At 38.1% G+C, this 19,172-nt stretch overlaps 1 protein-coding gene across 11 annotated transcripts in view; it reads left to right on the top strand.

Annotated features, from left to right (window-relative positions):
• Window positions 1-19,172, top strand: part of plekha5 (pleckstrin homology domain containing, family A member 5) — a 299,971-nt gene that overhangs the window by 196,861 nt on the left and 83,938 nt on the right. For 10 of the 11 annotated variants that reach the window (XM_063072405.1, XM_063072403.1, XM_063072406.1 and 7 more), the window contains 4 exons: window positions 686-758; window positions 8,686-8,786; window positions 12,350-12,465; window positions 16,073-16,570. In XM_063072405.1, coding sequence (XP_062928475.1) covers window positions 686-758; window positions 8,686-8,786; window positions 12,350-12,465; window positions 16,073-16,570 — 788 coding nt within the window. The remainder of the gene's footprint in view (window positions 1-685; window positions 759-8,685; window positions 8,787-12,349; window positions 12,466-16,072; window positions 16,571-19,172) is intronic. The other variant, XR_010021087.1, reaches the window with a different exon arrangement.

Raw genomic sequence — 19,172 nt, 5'->3', positions numbered from 1 at the left:
TAACTTAATGAATATTTTCATCATTTTGTCTTTAAATATGTATTACCTACCAATCCTGGTATTGTATTCCACATTCTCACTAACTCTGTTTAATATAATTAAATGCTATTTTCTTCCACGAATTAGAACTTCATTTCTTTCTCCAGGCTCCTGTTGTTAGATGTTCTGACAACAATGTCTTCCATTCAGTGCTTCTGTTATGTCTTCATTTTACCTCAACTAAAGATTTCACTTTATTGTTAATGAAGGAATCTTTGATAGTGTCTGTTTCATTTCTTGCCCTTCTGCTTTCAACCATATCTTCCTCCTGAAGCATGATTGGCTTCCAATTGTCCTCATACATGCTGTAGCCTCTGTATCTCTGTCACTTAGTGGGATTCTGCCATCAAATGCAGTATTCCCTCCCTGTCAGCCTGTAAAGAAACATACAATATTTACCATCCTTGAATTTGCATTTCTAATTAAAACCAAATATACTGGAAATACTCAAGAGGTTAAGCAACATTTGTGGAAAGAGATATTGGAAAGGTTCTGTTGAAAGGTCATTGATTTGAAACATTAATGTAGTCTTCCTGCATCATTGTTTAATTCAATGACATTTCAGTTCCTGTAGTAACCTTGAAAAAATTATGCTCCTTTCTCTGAGCCTCTCCTTGTCTCATTTTGGATGTCTGATTGTTTGTAGGACAGTACTGGTATGAAGCTCTGGAAAAAACGTTGGTTTGTACTTGCTGATCTCTGCCTGTTCTATTATAGAGGTAAGATGTACAATAATATGGAGAAACACACTATTTTATTCATACAGTGATCCAGTTTGCAGAAAATACAATTTTAAAATGTACATTAAAAATCTAGTTTTATTCAAAATGTATTAACCTGCTCAGGGCATTTGTGCACATAAATATTTTTCAGAGCACTGTCTATATAACACCTCTTTAGCATAATGCTAAGTAACTGTCCTTCCCCCTCCCCATTACAATCAGCAACAATTTTACTCTGGGTAGGTGTGATGGGAGGAGATGGAATATGAGTAATCATTGTTCCTTCAATTACCGATATACTGAACTGTTGCTTTAAAAATGTTTGGATAAAATAGAATTAATTAATTTATTTATTTTCTCAAAAGTGAATCCCCACATAGAATTCATTATATTTCTGATAAAACTGAACCAAATGTGACTTTAAATGTGTCTTTACACATGCAATCATCCCATTATATTCAAGATATTTTAAGTATGTGTTCTTTCAATGAATGCCACATCTGTCCTTCAAAAATTACAAGTTACATGACGGAATTGGCTACAAAATCTCTTTCATCCATTTTATCCATTGCTGAAGGTGAGCACGTAATGTGAGCTGAATAGATTTTGAATTTTTAAGCATAGTTTCTTAGTCTCTAAAAACAGTGTCACACTTCTTGCTGCTCAGCTCTGTTAGACACTTAAATGGAAGTGTCTAAGCTGCTAAAGTGTGGCATTGCTCCTTGTTTTCACACAACTAGCATTTGTTTGTGCTGGTATTCTTTCAAAGTGTAACATTAGGGCAACTGATAAGACTGTAACAAGTTTTACTTGTTTATCATGTCAGCCTGCTAATTTGCGACAAGCAGTTCTTCATACCTGCATTTTGTGAAAGAACTTTCAAAGGTGTTTCTCCAATATTGCTTGATCTTTAATTTTGCATTGATAATATTGTTTATAGATCTAATTTAACTCTAAATCTTAAATGCTCATTACTGAGGACATTTGCTTCTGGATTTCGTGAAGAAATTAGCGACCTTTTTGTTATGTCTACCATGAAATCCGGCATTGTCCTTCATTGAGATCTGGATTCCTGAGCAGAAGCTATGGAAATTTATTCTGCTAAATATCAAGCTAGTTTGTTATCAAGTAATTTTGAGTATGAAAACATGTTATATTTACATAACAAATGAGAAAATATGCAGATGTTGGAAATCTAAACAACACATACACATTGCTGGAGGAACTCAGCAGGCCAAGCAGCATCTACGAAAAAGAAAGTACAGTCGACATTTTGGTCCGAGACCCTTCAGCTGGGCTGGAGAAAAAAAAATCCAGTCCTGCTGAAGCGTCTTGACCCGAAATATCGACTGTATTCTTTTCCATTGATGCTGCCTGGCCTGCTGAGTTCCTCCAGCATTGTGTGTGTGTGTGTTGCTTATGTTTACATAAACTCTCATGTTTATTTGCTTGTGAGATCTTATATTTGTACCGAGACTGGACTTGGGAAAATACACTTTTAATCTGATTCTATTTTTGGTTTTGACTGTTCATTAGATGCAAATTTTTAGCCTGAGGAGCTTGACCTTTTATTTTGATGTTCTTTTTCGGGACCTGGGCATCACTCACAATTTATTCCCCCTCCCTAAACTGCTCTTCAGAAGGTGATGGTGAGCTATCCTTAAGAATCAATACAATGCTATTGGGGTAGGTGTCCGACAGTAGTTTTGAATAAAGAATTTGAGAATTTATTTCCAAGTGAGCATGGTATGTAACTTGGAAGGAAACCAGTTCCACTGTGTTCCTTGGCCTTTTCTTTCTTTGTGGTTGAGTCCCATTGGAGCAGCTTTGGTAAATTTAACTGACATTCATTTTGCATGTGGCACATATGTGTGCTGGTGGTGAAAAGAGTGCTAATTTAGAGTGATTAATGGGATGCTAATCCACCAGGCAGCTTTGCCCTGGATGGTGTTGAGCCTTCTAATAGTTCTTGAAGCTCCACACTTCCAAGCAAGTGGAAAGCGTACTTGTGCGTTGTAGATAATGGAAAGGCCTTGGGATCTCAGGGTGTGTGTTACCTAACACAGATACCCAGATTTTGCCTTGCTCTTGTAGGCACGATATTCAAGTGGCTGATTCATTTGAGTTTTTGTTCATCTGTACGAGGTTTGGTTCTTTCCTGTGGGAAGGCTCATTGCATGGTGCTTCTGTGGTGTGAAGTTGTCTGCTGCTTATCAGTTTATGCCTGAATATTGTCAGAGGCTTGTTGAATTCATGCATTGGATGCTTCATTTGCTGAAAAATTGTGAAAGCGTTGAACACAGTACAGACATCAGTGAAGACCCAACTTTTAATGATAGAAGGAAGAACCTTGATGAAGCAGTTGAAAATGGTTGGGCCTATGTCACTATCCTGTGGAGGTCCTGCAGTGATACAGTAACCTGGGGTGAAGGTGATTATCTTCCAATGACCACAGCCATCTTTTAAGTGAAGTACAACTCCAACCAAGGAGTATTTTCACTTTGATCTCATTGATTTCAGTACCAGGAAAACCTTAATGTGGTCAAGTGCTACCTTACTCTTACTTCAGTTCTGGAAGTCAGCACTCTTTGTCCATGTTTAGACTAAAGCTGAGATGAGGAGTCTGGAGTTGAGTGCTCCTGGAGAAAAACAAATTATTCCTTGGTTAGTACGGTGGTTACAGTAAGTGCTGCATAAAAGCACTGCCAATAACAGCTTCCATCATGCTAATGATGATTGAGAGTAATTAGCTGGATTGGAGTTTTTGTGGTAGAACATACCTCGGCAATTTTCCACATTGCTGAATACATGCTAGTGCTGTAACTGTATACAGGTTTCCCCCGTCATCCGAAGGTAGAGCATTCCAATGAAACGGTTCGTAAGCCGAAATGTCGTACAGTGAAGAAGCAATTACCAGTTATTAATATGGGAAAAATTTTTGAGTGTTTCCAAACCCAAAAAATAACCTACCAAATCATGCCAAATAACACATAAAACCTAAAATAACAGTAACATATAGTAAAAGCAGGAATGATATGATAAATACACAGCCTATATAAAGTAGAAATGCTTTTTGCAATCATTGAAGTACTGTCTAGCGCAGCGAAAATCTCACGCATGCGCTCTTGGCAGAAGCACTCTCTCCAGTAACCTTTAAGCTATGAGGCTGCCAAATCATACCAAATAACAAATCATACTAAATAACACAAAAATACACAGCCCATATAAAGTAGAAATACTTCTTGCAATCATTGAAGCACAGTCTAGTGCAGCGAAAATCTCACACGTGCTCTCGGCGGAAGCACTGTCGGTGGAAGCATTCTCTCCAGTAACCTTTAAGCTATGAGGCTGCCAAATCATACCAAATAACAAATCATACTAAATAACACAAAAATACATAACCTATATAAAGTAGAAATAATGTATGTACAGTGTAGTTTCACTTACGGGAATCGGGATGGTGTGTTTAGCTGAGTCGTCGGAAATTGGGGTGGTGGGAGGTAGAGGAGACTGGGTGTCATCTCGTCGTTGTCTATTTCCAACAGGGCAGCCAGCTCATCTTCTTCTATGTCTGCCTGCCTTGACATCAAAGGTCGAGGTTCATCGTCTGCTGTGGCTGATGTGCAAGGCTTGAAAAACGACAGTATACTTGACTGCTGAGCCTCGCACATTTTTAGATCATACAGTTCTTTGTAAGCACTCAAAACATCCTGCAAACCTGCCCTAAACTTACGTGCCCTTTCAAAATTAAAGTCATACTTTTCTGCAATCATTGCAGAGCTGTCAATCGCAGCGAAAATCTCATGCAACCGCTTCACGTTCAGTCCCTGGACGATTTCATTTTCGCTACTGCGTTCGGTTTCGATTGTTATTCTTTGCTCTTGCAATTGCATCAGCTCTTCATCAGTCAATTCTTGGTCATGGGATGCCAAAACCTCTTCAACATCATCTTCGTCAACTTCCACAAACCCAGCCTCCTTAGCCAAGCTCACTATTGTCGTATTTATTGTTGATGGTTCGAAGCCTTTAAAATCGTTCACTGCTTTGGGACATAGTTTCCTCCAAACGCCATTTCTCATTGAGACTGTTAGCCTATCAAGAGCATCTCCAGTGTTGGCGATTGCCAGTTTTATATTGTAGTCTTTCTAGATCTCTAGCAAAGATGCTTCGGAGTTGCCCTCTCTGTCAATAGCACTACAATAAAACGCATCACATTTTGCGTATAGTAAGCCTTAATTGTGGCTGTTAGGCCTTGGTCACACGGCTGCAGCAATGATGTATTTGGCGGTAAGAACGCGAATGTTACTGCCATACTCGGTAATGTCAGGCGGATGAGCAGCACAATTATCGACAATCACAAGGAACCTATTATCGAGGTTATTTTCTCTACAGTATTTTTCAACAGAAGGACTAACGTATCTGCTCATGTACTCAGAAAAAAGCACTTGGGTGTTCCAACTGCTTGGATGTGAACGGAACACAACGGGAAGTGTTATCTTATCAACGCCTTTAAGTGCCCTCGGATTTTCTGAATGGTACACTAGTAGAGGCTTAGTGGCGTTAATAATAGGCATTAGGGTAAACCTGTCCTTCGATGCCTTGTGTCCCTTAGCCTGCTTTTCTTTCGAAATAAATGCCTTACTCGGCAATTTTTTCCAATAAATTGCAGTTTTGTCACAGTTTTGTCATAAACACTTGCTTATATGAATAACCACCTTCTGTAATTATTTTCTTCAGTTCTGCTGAGAACCTTTCAGCAGCTTCAGTACAGTATCAGCCGAAGCACTCTCTCCAGTAAACATTAAACTATGAAGCTGCCCTCGCCTCAGAAACCGATAAACCACCTGTGACTACCTTTAAATTCCACATTCACAATACTTTCATCACCATCGGCCAGTGCTTTCTGTTTCAGCTTATTAAAAAGACTTGACTGATTTCTCCTTAAGTATAAGATAACTTAAAGGAACACCACGTTTTGTACACCCATCAATCCACTCAAGCAACAGATTTTCCATTTTATCCATTACTGGATGCCGACTAAGAGAGACCACTTTGCTACGAGCAGAACCAACAGTAACATCAGCAGCTTTCAAGTTCTTTTTTTTCTGCGTATAAATAGTGCGAATGGTGGATGCAGGCACGTTCAACGCACGGACAATGTCCTTACTTCGTTCACCATGATCGAAATGCTTAATTATGTCAGTTTTACGCTAAGTGTAACACCCTTACGAGCTCTTTTAGGCTTTTCCGATACCTTCAAACTCATCTTGCTAACGGGTGCACAAAATAAATCGAGATAAAGCACATGTTTAAGCAGTGGCAGCTAGAATGCAGTTCCGGGGCAGGAGCGTGGCTGCTCGGGACGCGCGCTGCTTTTTTTTTGCACGCTGCCATTTTTCGCGTGCTGCTTTTTTCGTACAGTGAAAAAACCTTCTGTTAGCGAAAACAGGGTACTAATATAGGTCTTTTGTAACAGTGAGGTTTCGTAAAGCGAACGTTCGAAAAGCGGGAGACACCTGTACTTGAGCCAGTCAGACTAGAGGTGCAACTAATTCTAGAATGCAGGTTTTCAGAACTATAGCTGGAATGTTGTCCCATCCTGTTTCCTTTTTTTTTGTACCAGTACTCTCAGTTGTTTCATGAAGTGAATCAAATTGTCTGGAGTTGATAGTGCAGCGCTGCAGTGGTCACTTATACCAGTGCTACCTACCACAGACAAACTGGGGAAGACAATGTTGTTGGTTTTTTTACTCATGTTTTCTACCACAGGCCCTGTCTGGCAGCCACGTTTTCAGGTGTTGGCCAGCTGGGCTAGTGATGGTGTAGCGAAACTACTCTAGGTAATGGATATTGAAAGTAAACTTTAATTTGCATATACATTCATTATTTGTTTCAATAATGCCACAACTAAACATAAGTTTATTAGAGTAAACGAAGTGTGAAATTAGATTTGGGTGCAAAAGTTCAAGCAGTTGATTACAAAAACATAGGAACAGGAACTCAGATTATTAAGCATACTTGAGCATTCTTTTTCTCAATATAATTTTTGTTAGCATGTTATCTGCAGTTCATTCATTTGATACCTTTTATTCATTAAAAACGTTACTTTGTTATAAATTTAGCCTACAGTAAAAAAAATCTAGATAGCCCAATTTTTAAAGATGATAATTTCAAATTTATGGTGTTTTTTTAAGTGAAACAAGTGCTTCCTAACTTTTAAATAGTCTAACGCTAATTTTAAAGGTACATGCCACATTCTGATTTCCCCTTCCGGAGAAAATTGCTTCTCTATCTATTCAATCAAACCACGTTAAGCATCTCTCAGTCTGATGATTTTCTGGTGATCAGTGTCCCACTCAAAACCCATTTTTTTTTAATAGACCTCCATTTATTCAAAATCTTGTTCTCCATTTGGCTGACGCCGGCCCCCTAGGCCTGAGTCGACGTAGTAGTAGTAGTGTTCTCCATTCACAGGATTTGGGTATAATTGGCAAGCCAAGTATATAATGCATGCTCTTGCTTACTCTTGAGCTGGTAAAGTTGAGCCACTGAACCTCTGTAATCTATCCCATAATACAGTTGAGTAGGGTGTTCCTGGATTTTGAGGAACAGTGATATACTGTATATTTAAGTCCATTAGATAAGAGCTTGCTCCACAGTCCTTGGTGAAATAGGTTTGGATAGTGCCGTCAAGGAAAACTTATTGTCCTACATATTTTGTTGATGAAGAAGGCTGAAGCCTGCATGTATCAGTGTTAGATAAATAGCAGCATTGCTCTGGATGGTGTTGAACAACTTCAGTATTGTTAGCATTACATTTACACCAGAAGTTTTTCGCAAAGCAGAACAGACTTGTTGAGCCAAGTAGCCCAGTTCTGCTTATATGTCTTATGGTCAAATGCTCCTCTTTTGTGTTGTTTCTGTCTGGAAGGTGACCTAGCATTTCTCCTTGTGCTATTTCATTCACTTGGCCCACCTGTATCTCCTTGCAATTTGTCTGTATCTCCATCACATTGGTAATCATGGTGAGAAGACATTGAGACAGTAATTTCTCAGAATGGATTTGTCCTACTTAATGTGGTCAGGGTCAGGGCTGCACATGTCTCGTTGTGTGCAATCCAGTGCTTTGCTTAATATTATGGATTTGACCTAGTTTTACGATCATGTTCTGATTCTGTACCAGCTGACTGGTTTGTTCTTTCAGGAGAAAAGTTAGAGCATCAACAACACTCTGGCACTGGAATTATGTTTTGGCTGGACGAGGTTATAAACTGAGAACTTCCTTCCCTCACAGATGACTCCACTGAACTAGTTGGAGCTGTTTCATGAAATTTAAATTAATTGAACCTACTTGTAGTTTACTTTAAATTTACTTGTAGTTGTGTCTCTGGATTAGAAATGAAAATGATGCAAATGTCTTTAGCATTTTTTTGTTTATATTTCATATTTGTGGCATCAGTGCTTCATTCTTGAATTCTATCTCTGGGTCATTAAGAAAAGTATCTACAGGTTAAATCCAGGAATTCAGTCACTTAGCCATTGTTCCACGTAAGATCTTTCACATCTGTCAAGTCTTCTGACTGGGATAAATTTTGGCTAATTTATTAATCATATCATTGTGCTCAAGTATTTCAGCCAATCTTCCCAACTATCTCTGTAATCTCCTGCAACCCTCCTGTATCCTGAAGTCTTCTCTGAATCCACTTTGCCTTTTGCCCATTATTGGCAAAAATCCTCTGGTCACCTGGAATTCTTTCCCTAAATTTCTCCTCCTTCCTACCCCACACCATTTCCCCATCTCTCTATAGCTTAAATGTCCTACTTGAGATTAATCTTCATGGAGTTTCTAGCTATGACTTTTGGATGCTGTTGTTATTTTTACATGCATGCCAAAGAGAGTTATTTTTTTCTTCATTCCTGGCAGATGAAAAGGAAGAAGGCATTTTAGGAAGCATTCTTCTTCCTAGTTTTAAGATAACTCCAGTTATGCCTGAAGATCATATTAACCGAAAATATGCATTTAAGGTCAGTGTTTTCATTCCATTCATGGTCTTTTGTGTGAAAATTGTATTCAAAAAAGGTTAGAGTTGGCTAAATCACGAGCAATTACTTCATGAACATGTATCCGTCTCTTAATTTGCAGCTGAGAAGAGCATAGTAAAATCTGTTTTTTTTTTAAATATCCAAGAGTGAGGTTTTGGGAGATTTCTAATCCAACTTAAAGTTCTGAGATATTTGAAAGTGAAGCAATGGTGTAATATTCTAAGCTGTTCTGTTGTTAATATATTGTACTAATTAACATGTTTGGAGTAATTAGAAATCTAAATTTGACATTCTATTTTTTGTCTGTAATTTAAAATTCTCACATCTCTGACAGCTCAGCAACTCAGGTCACTGAACTGCTGAGTCATAAGTTAACTAAGGTGCATCATCTGATCTGAATAGACAGAAAATATACTGACATTTTCTCTGTGTTTGAATTTCATTATAGTTTTTGACCTTGTCTGTTTTTTAAAAATTGCGTTTTTCGCAGCAATATATAATGGCCCGTGAATTCTGTCATTTTATAGTTTTAAATGTATTCAATCTGTTGTGATATCCAAGAGCATTACAGACAATAGTAACAGCAGTAAAGTGAATATTTATTAATGTATCTTTGTTTATTTCCAACTTGCAACCGGATTTTGAGCAACTGCTGGGCTCTAGATGTTTCATAGTCAATGGAAATTCACTTGAAACAACCAAGTAAGTATGCTTCACATCTAGTATAAATTCCTACCTGGTTTAAGTGCCTGGCTCACATTAGCAAAGTGATTAGCTCATTAAAAGAAAATGATTGTAAAATAATATGCTTTCTTGAAGTCAGTAACCTATGATGCAGTTAGTGTTCCATCTTGGCTCCTAATTCAAAAGTCCACAGCAAAACATTTTTTTTTAACACTGTCCAGTGTATCTTGTGATCATAAGCATATATATTTTTTTGTTTGTTTGCTTTCATCAAGACCGACTTCCTACTATTGCACTTTTTACTCAGGTGATTCATACTTTTTATCATGCAGAGCTTATCTTTCTGATAGCTGGAAGAATATCATGTAATTAGAATATTCCTTATTATCATTAAAATTACGGGTCACATTTGCCTGGTGATTTGTAGAATACTGAATGGAAAACAAAGTACGATCCTCAAATTAATGCAACTAAAGTTAAGCAAATCTTTAAAAATTAAAATTATATTTCTTGTAAGTCGGGACCATTGGCTTTTATTAAACGTCCTGATCTGTTTGTATGTGAGAAAGGCAACGTTCTTGTCATTGACTGCAGAGCTCAAATATTGCCCTAGTCACAATCAAAATTGCACTGAAGGCATACAGAAAAACCCAGAGGTTATGAACCAATCAAATTTGAAGAGATATTGAAAAATTTAAGAACAGAGTTATTTGACCAACCCATGTTGTCCTGGTGCAACTGCTCACAGGCATTGGGGCAAAGTTGAGTCTCTGTCCTACAGCAAGGAATAAGTCCCCCGAGTCCATGCTGACCAACATTTAAACTAATCCTAATTCTATTCTTCCCACGTTCCCCTTAACTTTGCCAAGATTCAACCACCCTCCTACATACTAAGGGCAGTTTACACTAGGCAATTAACCTATCAAGCTGCACATCTTTGAGATGTAGGGGGAAACTGGTGTGCCCATGATCCATATTAAAGGAGCTCAAGTTAGATGCTTTTTTGTGGATGCGCTCCTTTAAAGATTTGATTCATAGAGACTAAGCAAGTCATATAGCATGGAAACAGGCTATTCTGCCCAACTTGTCCATGGTGATCTAAACTAATCCCATATTTAACCCTTATCTTTCTAAAGCTTTATTATCTATTTAACTGTCCAAATATTCTTTTAGCATTGTCATCATTCTTGCCTCTACCACTTGCTGTACCACCTTTTGCCTTTGTGTAGAAAAACTTGTCCCTCAGGTCCCTTCTGAGCCTTTCCCTTCTCACTTTAAACCTACTGTATGTCCTCTAACTTTAGGCTCCCCCACACTTGGAAAAAGACTGAAACTATCTACACTTTCTATGCCCCTTACATTTTAATAAACTTCTATAAAGTCACCTTATAGAAGGTGTTTTTCTCTGCTCCAGAGAAAATGCTATAATGTTTCATGTCAGAAATTAATTACAAGTGTGCATAGGGAAGGATTGCAGAAACAGTTATGATAGGAGAATGAGCACCAGTTGGAAGAATGTCTGCTAGCTGGTCTCACTGACTCGGTGAATGAGAATGTGAGTCTGCTCAGCACTCAAAGTCAGACAAAGGACCAGAGGCTTGTGGACAAAGACAGGCAGACTACGAGATAAAGCATCATCTAACTGAGGTTGCAATATCTTGTATCAGTAGTATTGTCAACCTAACATGCCATGAAAAAAGAAGTCACCAAAATTAAATTGTTAGGGAAAAATTATGAGAAACAAAAGAGACATTGGGAGACCTGGATAGAAACAAAATAAGTGATCCATTTGCCAAAAAAAACCAGAAGGTTAGCCACCCAAATAGAAATCACATGTGAGTCCTAATGTTAAAATATGTGATACTTGTTAAGGGAGAGAGAAATACGAACAAAAGACTAGGAGAGGAACTTAGGAAAACATGACTGTGTTGGCCCACGTCCTGACCACAGGCCCAGCGACTGCTCTCCCTTCTCTGCCTGGACATCTGGAAGTCAGGCAAGTGGCTGGAGGGAATATATGGAGATCTATCAGGGATTTGTTTGGAGCGAGAAGGTTGAGTTGGAGTCTCCGAAGTGGACCTTGGCTATTTTAGACCTTGACTAATCAGTGTGTGTCAAATGGAAGTCAGCAGGTAGGAAATGGGACAATTTTAGAAGGAATAAAGCTAAGTATGGGACTTAGCTTAGTGGCATCTCCAGTTTAGCATTGTGGTGTGCAGGGTCATTAAGTAAGAACATTTTATTTTATTTATTTAGCTATACAGCGTGGGGTAGGGCCTTCTGGTTCTTCAAGCCATGCCGCCCCAGCAAACCTACAACTCCAATTAACCCTAACCTAATTATGGGACAGTTTACAATGATCAATTTGGACTGTGGGAGGAAACGGTATAGGGGGAAAACCCACGCATTCCAAGAAGAGGATGTACAGATTCTCTTTGACAGAATCGCGCTGGAATTGAACTCCAAACTCTGGAGCGCCCCCAGCTGTAATGGCATCACGCTAACTGCTACGCTACTGTGGTGCCTATTTTAATCTGAGTTCCTCTGCACTTATCCAAAAGGATTTCAATCACATGTGCATGTGGGTATCACAACCGGCTCTTGATTGAATTTTTGCATTGGTGTGTTTCATCCCAGAAGTGCGTTGCAGTTGGGCAGAAAAATCAGCATTCAGGTGTGTGGTGCTAGGAGGTGGTTGGGGTGTAAGACATCTCATTCTAGGCCGCTGTCCCTCAGGCCTAACACATTGGACTTGTTTTTATTACCATTTGAAATACATTTTGTGTTAATTATCAATTGATTTTATTTTTTTCTCTTTTGCAGGAATCACACAGTTTAATAACCAATATAATTTTGACCAGGCTGCCCACTCAAACATGCGAACCTATTATTTCTACACGGAAACAGCAAAGGAGATGGAGTCCTGGATGAAGGCCATGATAGAAGCTGCACTTGTCCAGACAGAGCCTGTGAAGAGGTACATGGCTGCTTGCACCTTACCCTTACCACCCCAGCTCCAGCTCCGTCTCCTTGTGTACTTCAAACACTATAGTGGGTTGGAACCTCAGAGAGTGGCTTAATTTTGCACATGTACTGAGTTGCTTGAGTTATAGTTCAGATCTGAAATTGTTACCATTCAACTGCTCTGAGAAAGTTAATATTTGTTCATTAATACCTAAAGAACATTTGTTCCTTAGAGAACAATATCAGTGAATTAATTAAGGAATGAGAACGATGGAAAGTAACAAATTTGAAGCCATATTACTCTACATATTGACGATTTATTCGGACTGGAACATACATCCCAATTACAGACCAAATGAAGAGGACCAAGGATGAATCTGGATTCATGAGGCTGCAATATTAGAAGGGCTTGGTTGCTAGAAGCTCCACTAAAAAGTCACATAGACTCCAGTAGCTGAATGGTAACCAGAAATACTCATTTATTGTTTATCAGAACTGACATTTGACTTTATTATGGGATGGTGCTTGATTTACTTTGATCTTCTGCATTTTATTTTGATATACTCTGTGGATGAAGAACTGGTGTGACAGTAATGCGTTTCAATTCAGGAGCCAGTGACACTAGAACTGGGGAGTGGAAGTGCTGTTCCAGTGGAGTGGACTTCATTTACATTGTGTAGGGCTAGTGTCCTTGGAAATTGAATTATTTGGCTGTAAATAATGTTTTAAACAAAATAGCAGGTGGTGTTGAGATGGGCATTGGAAGGAAGGTCAGAACCTAGTGAGGGGAAATTTTAAAAGTTAAGCAAAAAAGGCAAAGTCGAATCACAGGATAGTAAAGTAGGTAATTATCAGCAAGATAATATTAGAGTTCAGCAAAGGAGGACAAGGAAAGAGAAGGTGAAATAGAAAAGTAGGCTAGCAAGAAACAAAGGTAGATTGTAAGAGCTTCAATGGAAATGTGAAAAGAAGTATGCTTACTAAGATTAATGTAAGTCAATTACACAGAGGAGAAATTATATTGCAGAGGAAAGAAATTACAATGACTTTAATCAAATATATTGTGGCAGGCAAGAGAAAATCTGCAGATGCTGGAACTCTGAGAAATCAAGGTATAGTCGACTGTACTTTTTTTCCATAGATGCTGCCTGGCCTGCTGGTTCCTCCAACATTTTATGTATGTTGTGGCAGGCTTCAAGTTTAGAATAAATAAGGAGCATTGGTGCATGTATGCGGAATCCTGAGGAGTTGAAGATTGTCATCCTAGGGTTTTGAAGGAGCTGGTGAGGAAGAGACTTGATGCATGCGTTGCCATCTTCCAAAGTTGTAGATTTTCAGAAGTTCCCACAGATTGAAAGGAGCAGATGTTACCTCACCCAATGCGAAAGGAGGGAGCGAGTAAACAGGAAACTTGAGGCAAATTAACTTTATGTCAGTGAGTCTGTTATTAAGGCGATAGTAACTGGGTACTTGGACGATGTTCATAAGAACTGGAGAAGGTCAACTCGGATTTATGAAATGAAAATATTTCTTGGCAAACTTGTTTTTCATTGTTTGAGATTGTAATTTGCAAAATAGATGAGGGTAAACTAGATGATGTGGTATATCTAAACTTTCAAAAAGTTTCAGGAAAGTGTCAGACAATAGATTACTAATCAGAATTAGAATGCATGATATCAGTCTCAACATACTGATGAACATTAAGGAGTGTTTAACAGACAGAAAATATAGGATAAGAATAAACAGATCGTTTTATGTTTTGGAGATTGTGACCAGAGAGGTGCTGGGGTTCCATATGCTCACACTGTAATACATACAGGTTTGTTGTTGCTGTAAGGTGGCAGGTGGCAGTGTGTATTGCAAGGAAAATGCAGAGCCTTCAGGGGAATGTGGACAGGCTGACTAGATGGGTAAAGGAATGATGGGTGGAATATAATATGAAAAAATTGCGAAGTATAAAACATAGAATGTTTAAATATGTATGCTTAAGTGGGGAGAAATTGAAGCGTATTGACTACAAAGGGACCTTAGCATGCTTATAAACAAATTATTGGATGCTTACATACAGGTTTAGCAAGCTATTGTGAAAGCAAATGGCACGTTGATTTGTCTTGCTTAAATTGAATGGAATTTTTGTAAGGTGGATATAGAATATTGAATGTAAGCCCCTTCGCCTTTCCTTCCCCTTTTCCCCTCCCCCTTCTGCTGATTTGGCATCATGTTCTGTATACCTGCAGCAGTGTGTAGCATCGACACAATCTCCAGTTTAGTGTCAAACAGTTAGGTTAGTTCAATTTAGACATGTTTATTTAACTTATCTTCATTTAAAACTTATGTTCTAACAGTCCTGATGAATATAGTTGAAGGCTGTCCTGTATTTTTGTTTTAAAAATAAATATTGTTTGACCTACACACAAGATACTGGAGGAGCTCAGCAGACCAGGCAGTATCTAAGAAATGAGTTTTAGGCTGAAACCCCTCGGTGGGACTGAAGAAAAAAAGCTGAGGAATAGATTTGAAAGGTGGGGGCAGGGTAGAAAGAAACATAAGGTGATAGGTGAAACCTGAAGGAAGAGGGAATGAAGTAAAGAGCTGGGAAGTAAATTGGTAAAAGAGACAGAAGGCTATAGAAGAAAGAAAAGGGGGGAGGAGCACCGGAGGGAGGTGCTGGGTGGGCAAGGAGATAAGGTGAGAAAGGAAAAAGGGGATGGGGAATGGTGAAGGTGGCGGGGGGCATTACTGGAAGTTCGAGAAATTGATGTTCATGCCATCAAGCTGGAGGCTACCCAGATAAAATATAAGGTGTTGTTCTCCAGGAACATGGTTGGCATGAACATTGATTTTTCGAACTTGCAGTAATGCCCCCCACCCCCTTATCCCCTTGCCCCCCCCCATTGCCTCCCTCTGGTTCTCCTCCCCCCTTTACTTTCTTCCATGGCCTTCACTCTCTTTTACCAATTTACTTCCCAGCTCTTTACTTCATCCCATTTCTTCACTTCATCCCATTTCTTCGATGCTGCCTGGCCTGCTGAGTTCCTCCAGCATTTTGTATGTGTTGCTCAGATTTCCAGCATCTACAGATTTTCTCTTGTTTGTTATTGTTTGACTTCCCAGGTTTGTGGTGTCTCCTGTGCCCCAATTTTAGAGAACATTTGAATCAGCTTTGTTTGTGTCTTCTTGAGTCAGGAAGAGGTAGAGAATTTATTCTAGGCGCAGAAGCCCAAAGGCTTTCTCTTTCCATGGAATGGAATAACACATAATAAGAAAGCATTGTGTCTGAGTATTGCCTTCCTATTGCTGATTTATTTTGCCTGTAGAGGTTATTTTGTTGAATTTTGTGCTTAAGATTCTGAGAGCATAAAGTTTAACTTTTTGTTTTCAAGTTGTTGTAAACTCAAGTAATATCAATAGATATTTGCAGAAATTTGAGGCAAACTTTGCAATGGATTATAATTCAAGATCAGTTTCTCTTTAGTGTCGTTTAGCCTCAATATTATTGAATGATTTTCAAGGTGGTGCTTGCAACGTGGGAAAAGGATGTACTGCAAAAGATGCAGACTTCAAGATATGTTGCTGACAATACTTATAACCGCACTCCTGCTTTCCCCTTCTACCCACAGGATGGAGAAAGTTGCAACTGAAATTGCACCACGACAAGAGGTTAACCATGTTGTAAACCACAAAATATTAGTGAAGCCTGAACTTAAGAGCAACCAGCAAAATATAGACTCCACTTTGAGTCATAAATCAATAAACAATACAAGCATCACTCATACTGATAAATATGGTTTTGAGACAGATGGGCAGGACCAGCACAAGCCCTTAACTAAAATCAATAGTGTAAAGCTGCATCCTGCAAAATCGGAAACTGAGAATGTTGCATCAAGTACCACCACTGTTCAAATTCTACAATATAAATCTTTGCAAACAAATAGTTCCAATGAGCACAGTCCGATTGGGCCCATTTGTGATCCTGTAGGAAATATGACCTTTGGGAGAGAGAGACTGGTTAGTCAAAATGAAACTGGAAGGGGAATCCAAAGGACTAATTCAATGGTGCAGTTGGAACAGTGGGTGAAAACGCAGAAAGGAAGAGGCCAAGAGGAAGAACCCAGGAGGTATGGAGGATTTATTTTTCTTTAAAGTATGTGATTACATAACTTCAAATTTTAAAAAAATCAAAATCCACATTTTTGTTTTGTGTACATTTGGTAAAATGATCAGAACCTTTGCACTTTGACAGATTTTCTGAAGTACACATGAAACTGAGCAGTCAGAAGGTATATGCCTCGCCTTTTGTTTTTGCATTCCACAACAGCAGAAGAAAAATAATTGTTTTAAAAAAATGCAATTTTGCATGCATTAGTGAAAACTGGAAATAATGCTGATTTTGGTGTAATTACTTTTTATTCAGGGTGCATATGTCTAACTTGTAATTAAGCAATGAAGAAAATATGATAATTCTAGGTTTGGTTCTTTTGGATTATTGTCACACTTCCATTATTTTTAAAACAATGTTACAGCGAAATATCTTGGTGCTGCAATGGAGTATGATGTGCTGGGATAGTTCCCATTCATTTAAATTCCACCTTACCATGTGGAAGAAAGGTTGAAGACTCTTGCACTATAATTTTAACAGCTGCTACAAATGTGACAGTCTTAATGGATTTGATTTGGTTTTTAACTTAAAGGCACTGACTTTGGAAAGCAAGCCCTCACACTTCAGAAAAACTGAATGCTTCTTACGTTTGCATTCACTGCAACTCTGTTCTTTTAATCTGCTATTTTCCAGAGTAAAAGTTGAACGTATTTTGTTCAAATTTCATGCACCATTTTTTCTTTCAAATAATTAGCTGTATCCTGGGCCATATTGTCCTTCATGCCTTTTTGACTTGGAATGGAATGTTGTAAGTGGTAATGAACTAAATGACATTTAAAACCATGGCTAATCATTTAATCCCCATTAAGAAAGACTTGTCCTGTACCATTACTCAAAATAACACTGATTCAGGGCTTTTATATGAGGAGTTATCATATATCAAATAAGTTCAGGGACTGCCCAGGTTGCAAATGACCTGATAAGTGGAAATTCAACTTTATGCAAATTATCCCATACATTTTTATAGTTTTGATTAAATTAAAAGAATAATGTTTAATGGTATTTGTTAATGATTCGATATTGTAAATACTAAATTAGTTTTATTACAGTTTGTGTTTGGGTATTCGGCCTCTATCTTGGAGATTTATCATGTTTGTATTGATTGCAAATTGATTACGTGTTTTCTACTGGGGAAAAATGTGGTTAAATGCCTTTTTCATCTTTTTCTACAACAATGTGTGTAAACAACAGTTGAAATGTGCGCACAATTCTTTATTTGCAAACTCTTACATTGATGAGATCTCTTTAAAACATACTACTTATAGTGTAGTTTGTAACTTTGAGGGGAAATATATCAAAACTTGTGCTTGCTCTTCTCTAGTATCACATCCTGACCTATTTCCAACCTATATCCTTCAACCCCTTCCAATACCAAGGTGTTAAGGATTCCTGTGATGGCTCTGGATATACCTGCTTTTCTATGCACACTCTCCGCTGAGGATCGAACTTCCTGTGCATAAAATCAGTTCAGAAATGCCCAACTGCCATTGCTAAATTAGCAAGTAATTGACCTATTAGAAATTTACTATGCCAGTAAAGTCTCCAGTGAATTCAACTTACACACTTTTCCAGCATTCACTTTTAAGTTCTTTTTGAAATCATTTGAGCTTGCAACTGAGGAAAAAATATGATTCAGTCCAAATGTACAAAATTTAGAATTAAGGTTGGAAATGGAACCTAATAAATCATGAATAAAATTGGAGGTTTTGGAGTTACTAGCAGTGAATAGAGCAGGCGCACCAGTACCTTTGTTTCTCTTTGCCACAAATGAAGTGTCCAATTGCAGGAATGATTGTCTGATTGGAAGTTTAATGATAGTCAAGGATCACACAAGAGGCCTTGTGTGAATGTATGTCTTTCAGATAAGGGATTGTGCTACATGTTTTTGCATATAGAATATAGTGATCAAGCAAAGTCTTCAGTTGAAATAAAGGTGAAAGAGTATGTTTACTTTGTCCAATGCCATAGCTGAAATTCAGTCATCACTTTAAAGTCATTCTTTATGTTTTATATTTATTATAAATTTCATTGCTTACAATTAATATAGAAACTGTACATGTCAACTTTCCAGTACAAACAGGGACAACATTTCAAATATTTAAATTGCCTTACTGTGTGCTAGTTAAAGCAGCAGCTATACCAAGGACTGCTTAGATATTCAATTCTTTTGCACTCTTGACTTGTGTTTCATTGTTTTTGATACACATGCTTGAGCATTAAAATGTGTTCATTATTAACTTCAGTAGTCAATCTTTGTATCCAGGGATTCTTAATTCAGCATCGTGACAAATAATATCCTCTTTCTGACTACATTCCTGGTGTTTTCCAACAAGCCATTGTACTATAGAAAACAGATTCAGTTTATGTTGGTACATGGCAGTGCCACAGTGTAACTGGTTCATCTGCAGTCAGTCAAATACTGAATAAACAGTCAATAATAGAACATTGTTTGCACTTAATTTGACATTTATGTCTATCGTATCTATATCATGCACCATTACTATGATACATTTTATAATTATGCTTCATGTTAGCAGTCTTCTATATGGAAAAATACAATG

Source organism: Mobula hypostoma, chromosome 20 (assembly GCF_963921235.1).
Source record: "Mobula hypostoma chromosome 20, sMobHyp1.1, whole genome shotgun sequence".
Classification (NCBI taxonomy): domain Eukaryota; kingdom Metazoa; phylum Chordata; class Chondrichthyes; order Myliobatiformes; family Myliobatidae; genus Mobula; species Mobula hypostoma.
Note: the sequence above shows the minus strand (reverse complement) of the source record. Positions and strands in the feature narration are given on the sequence as shown.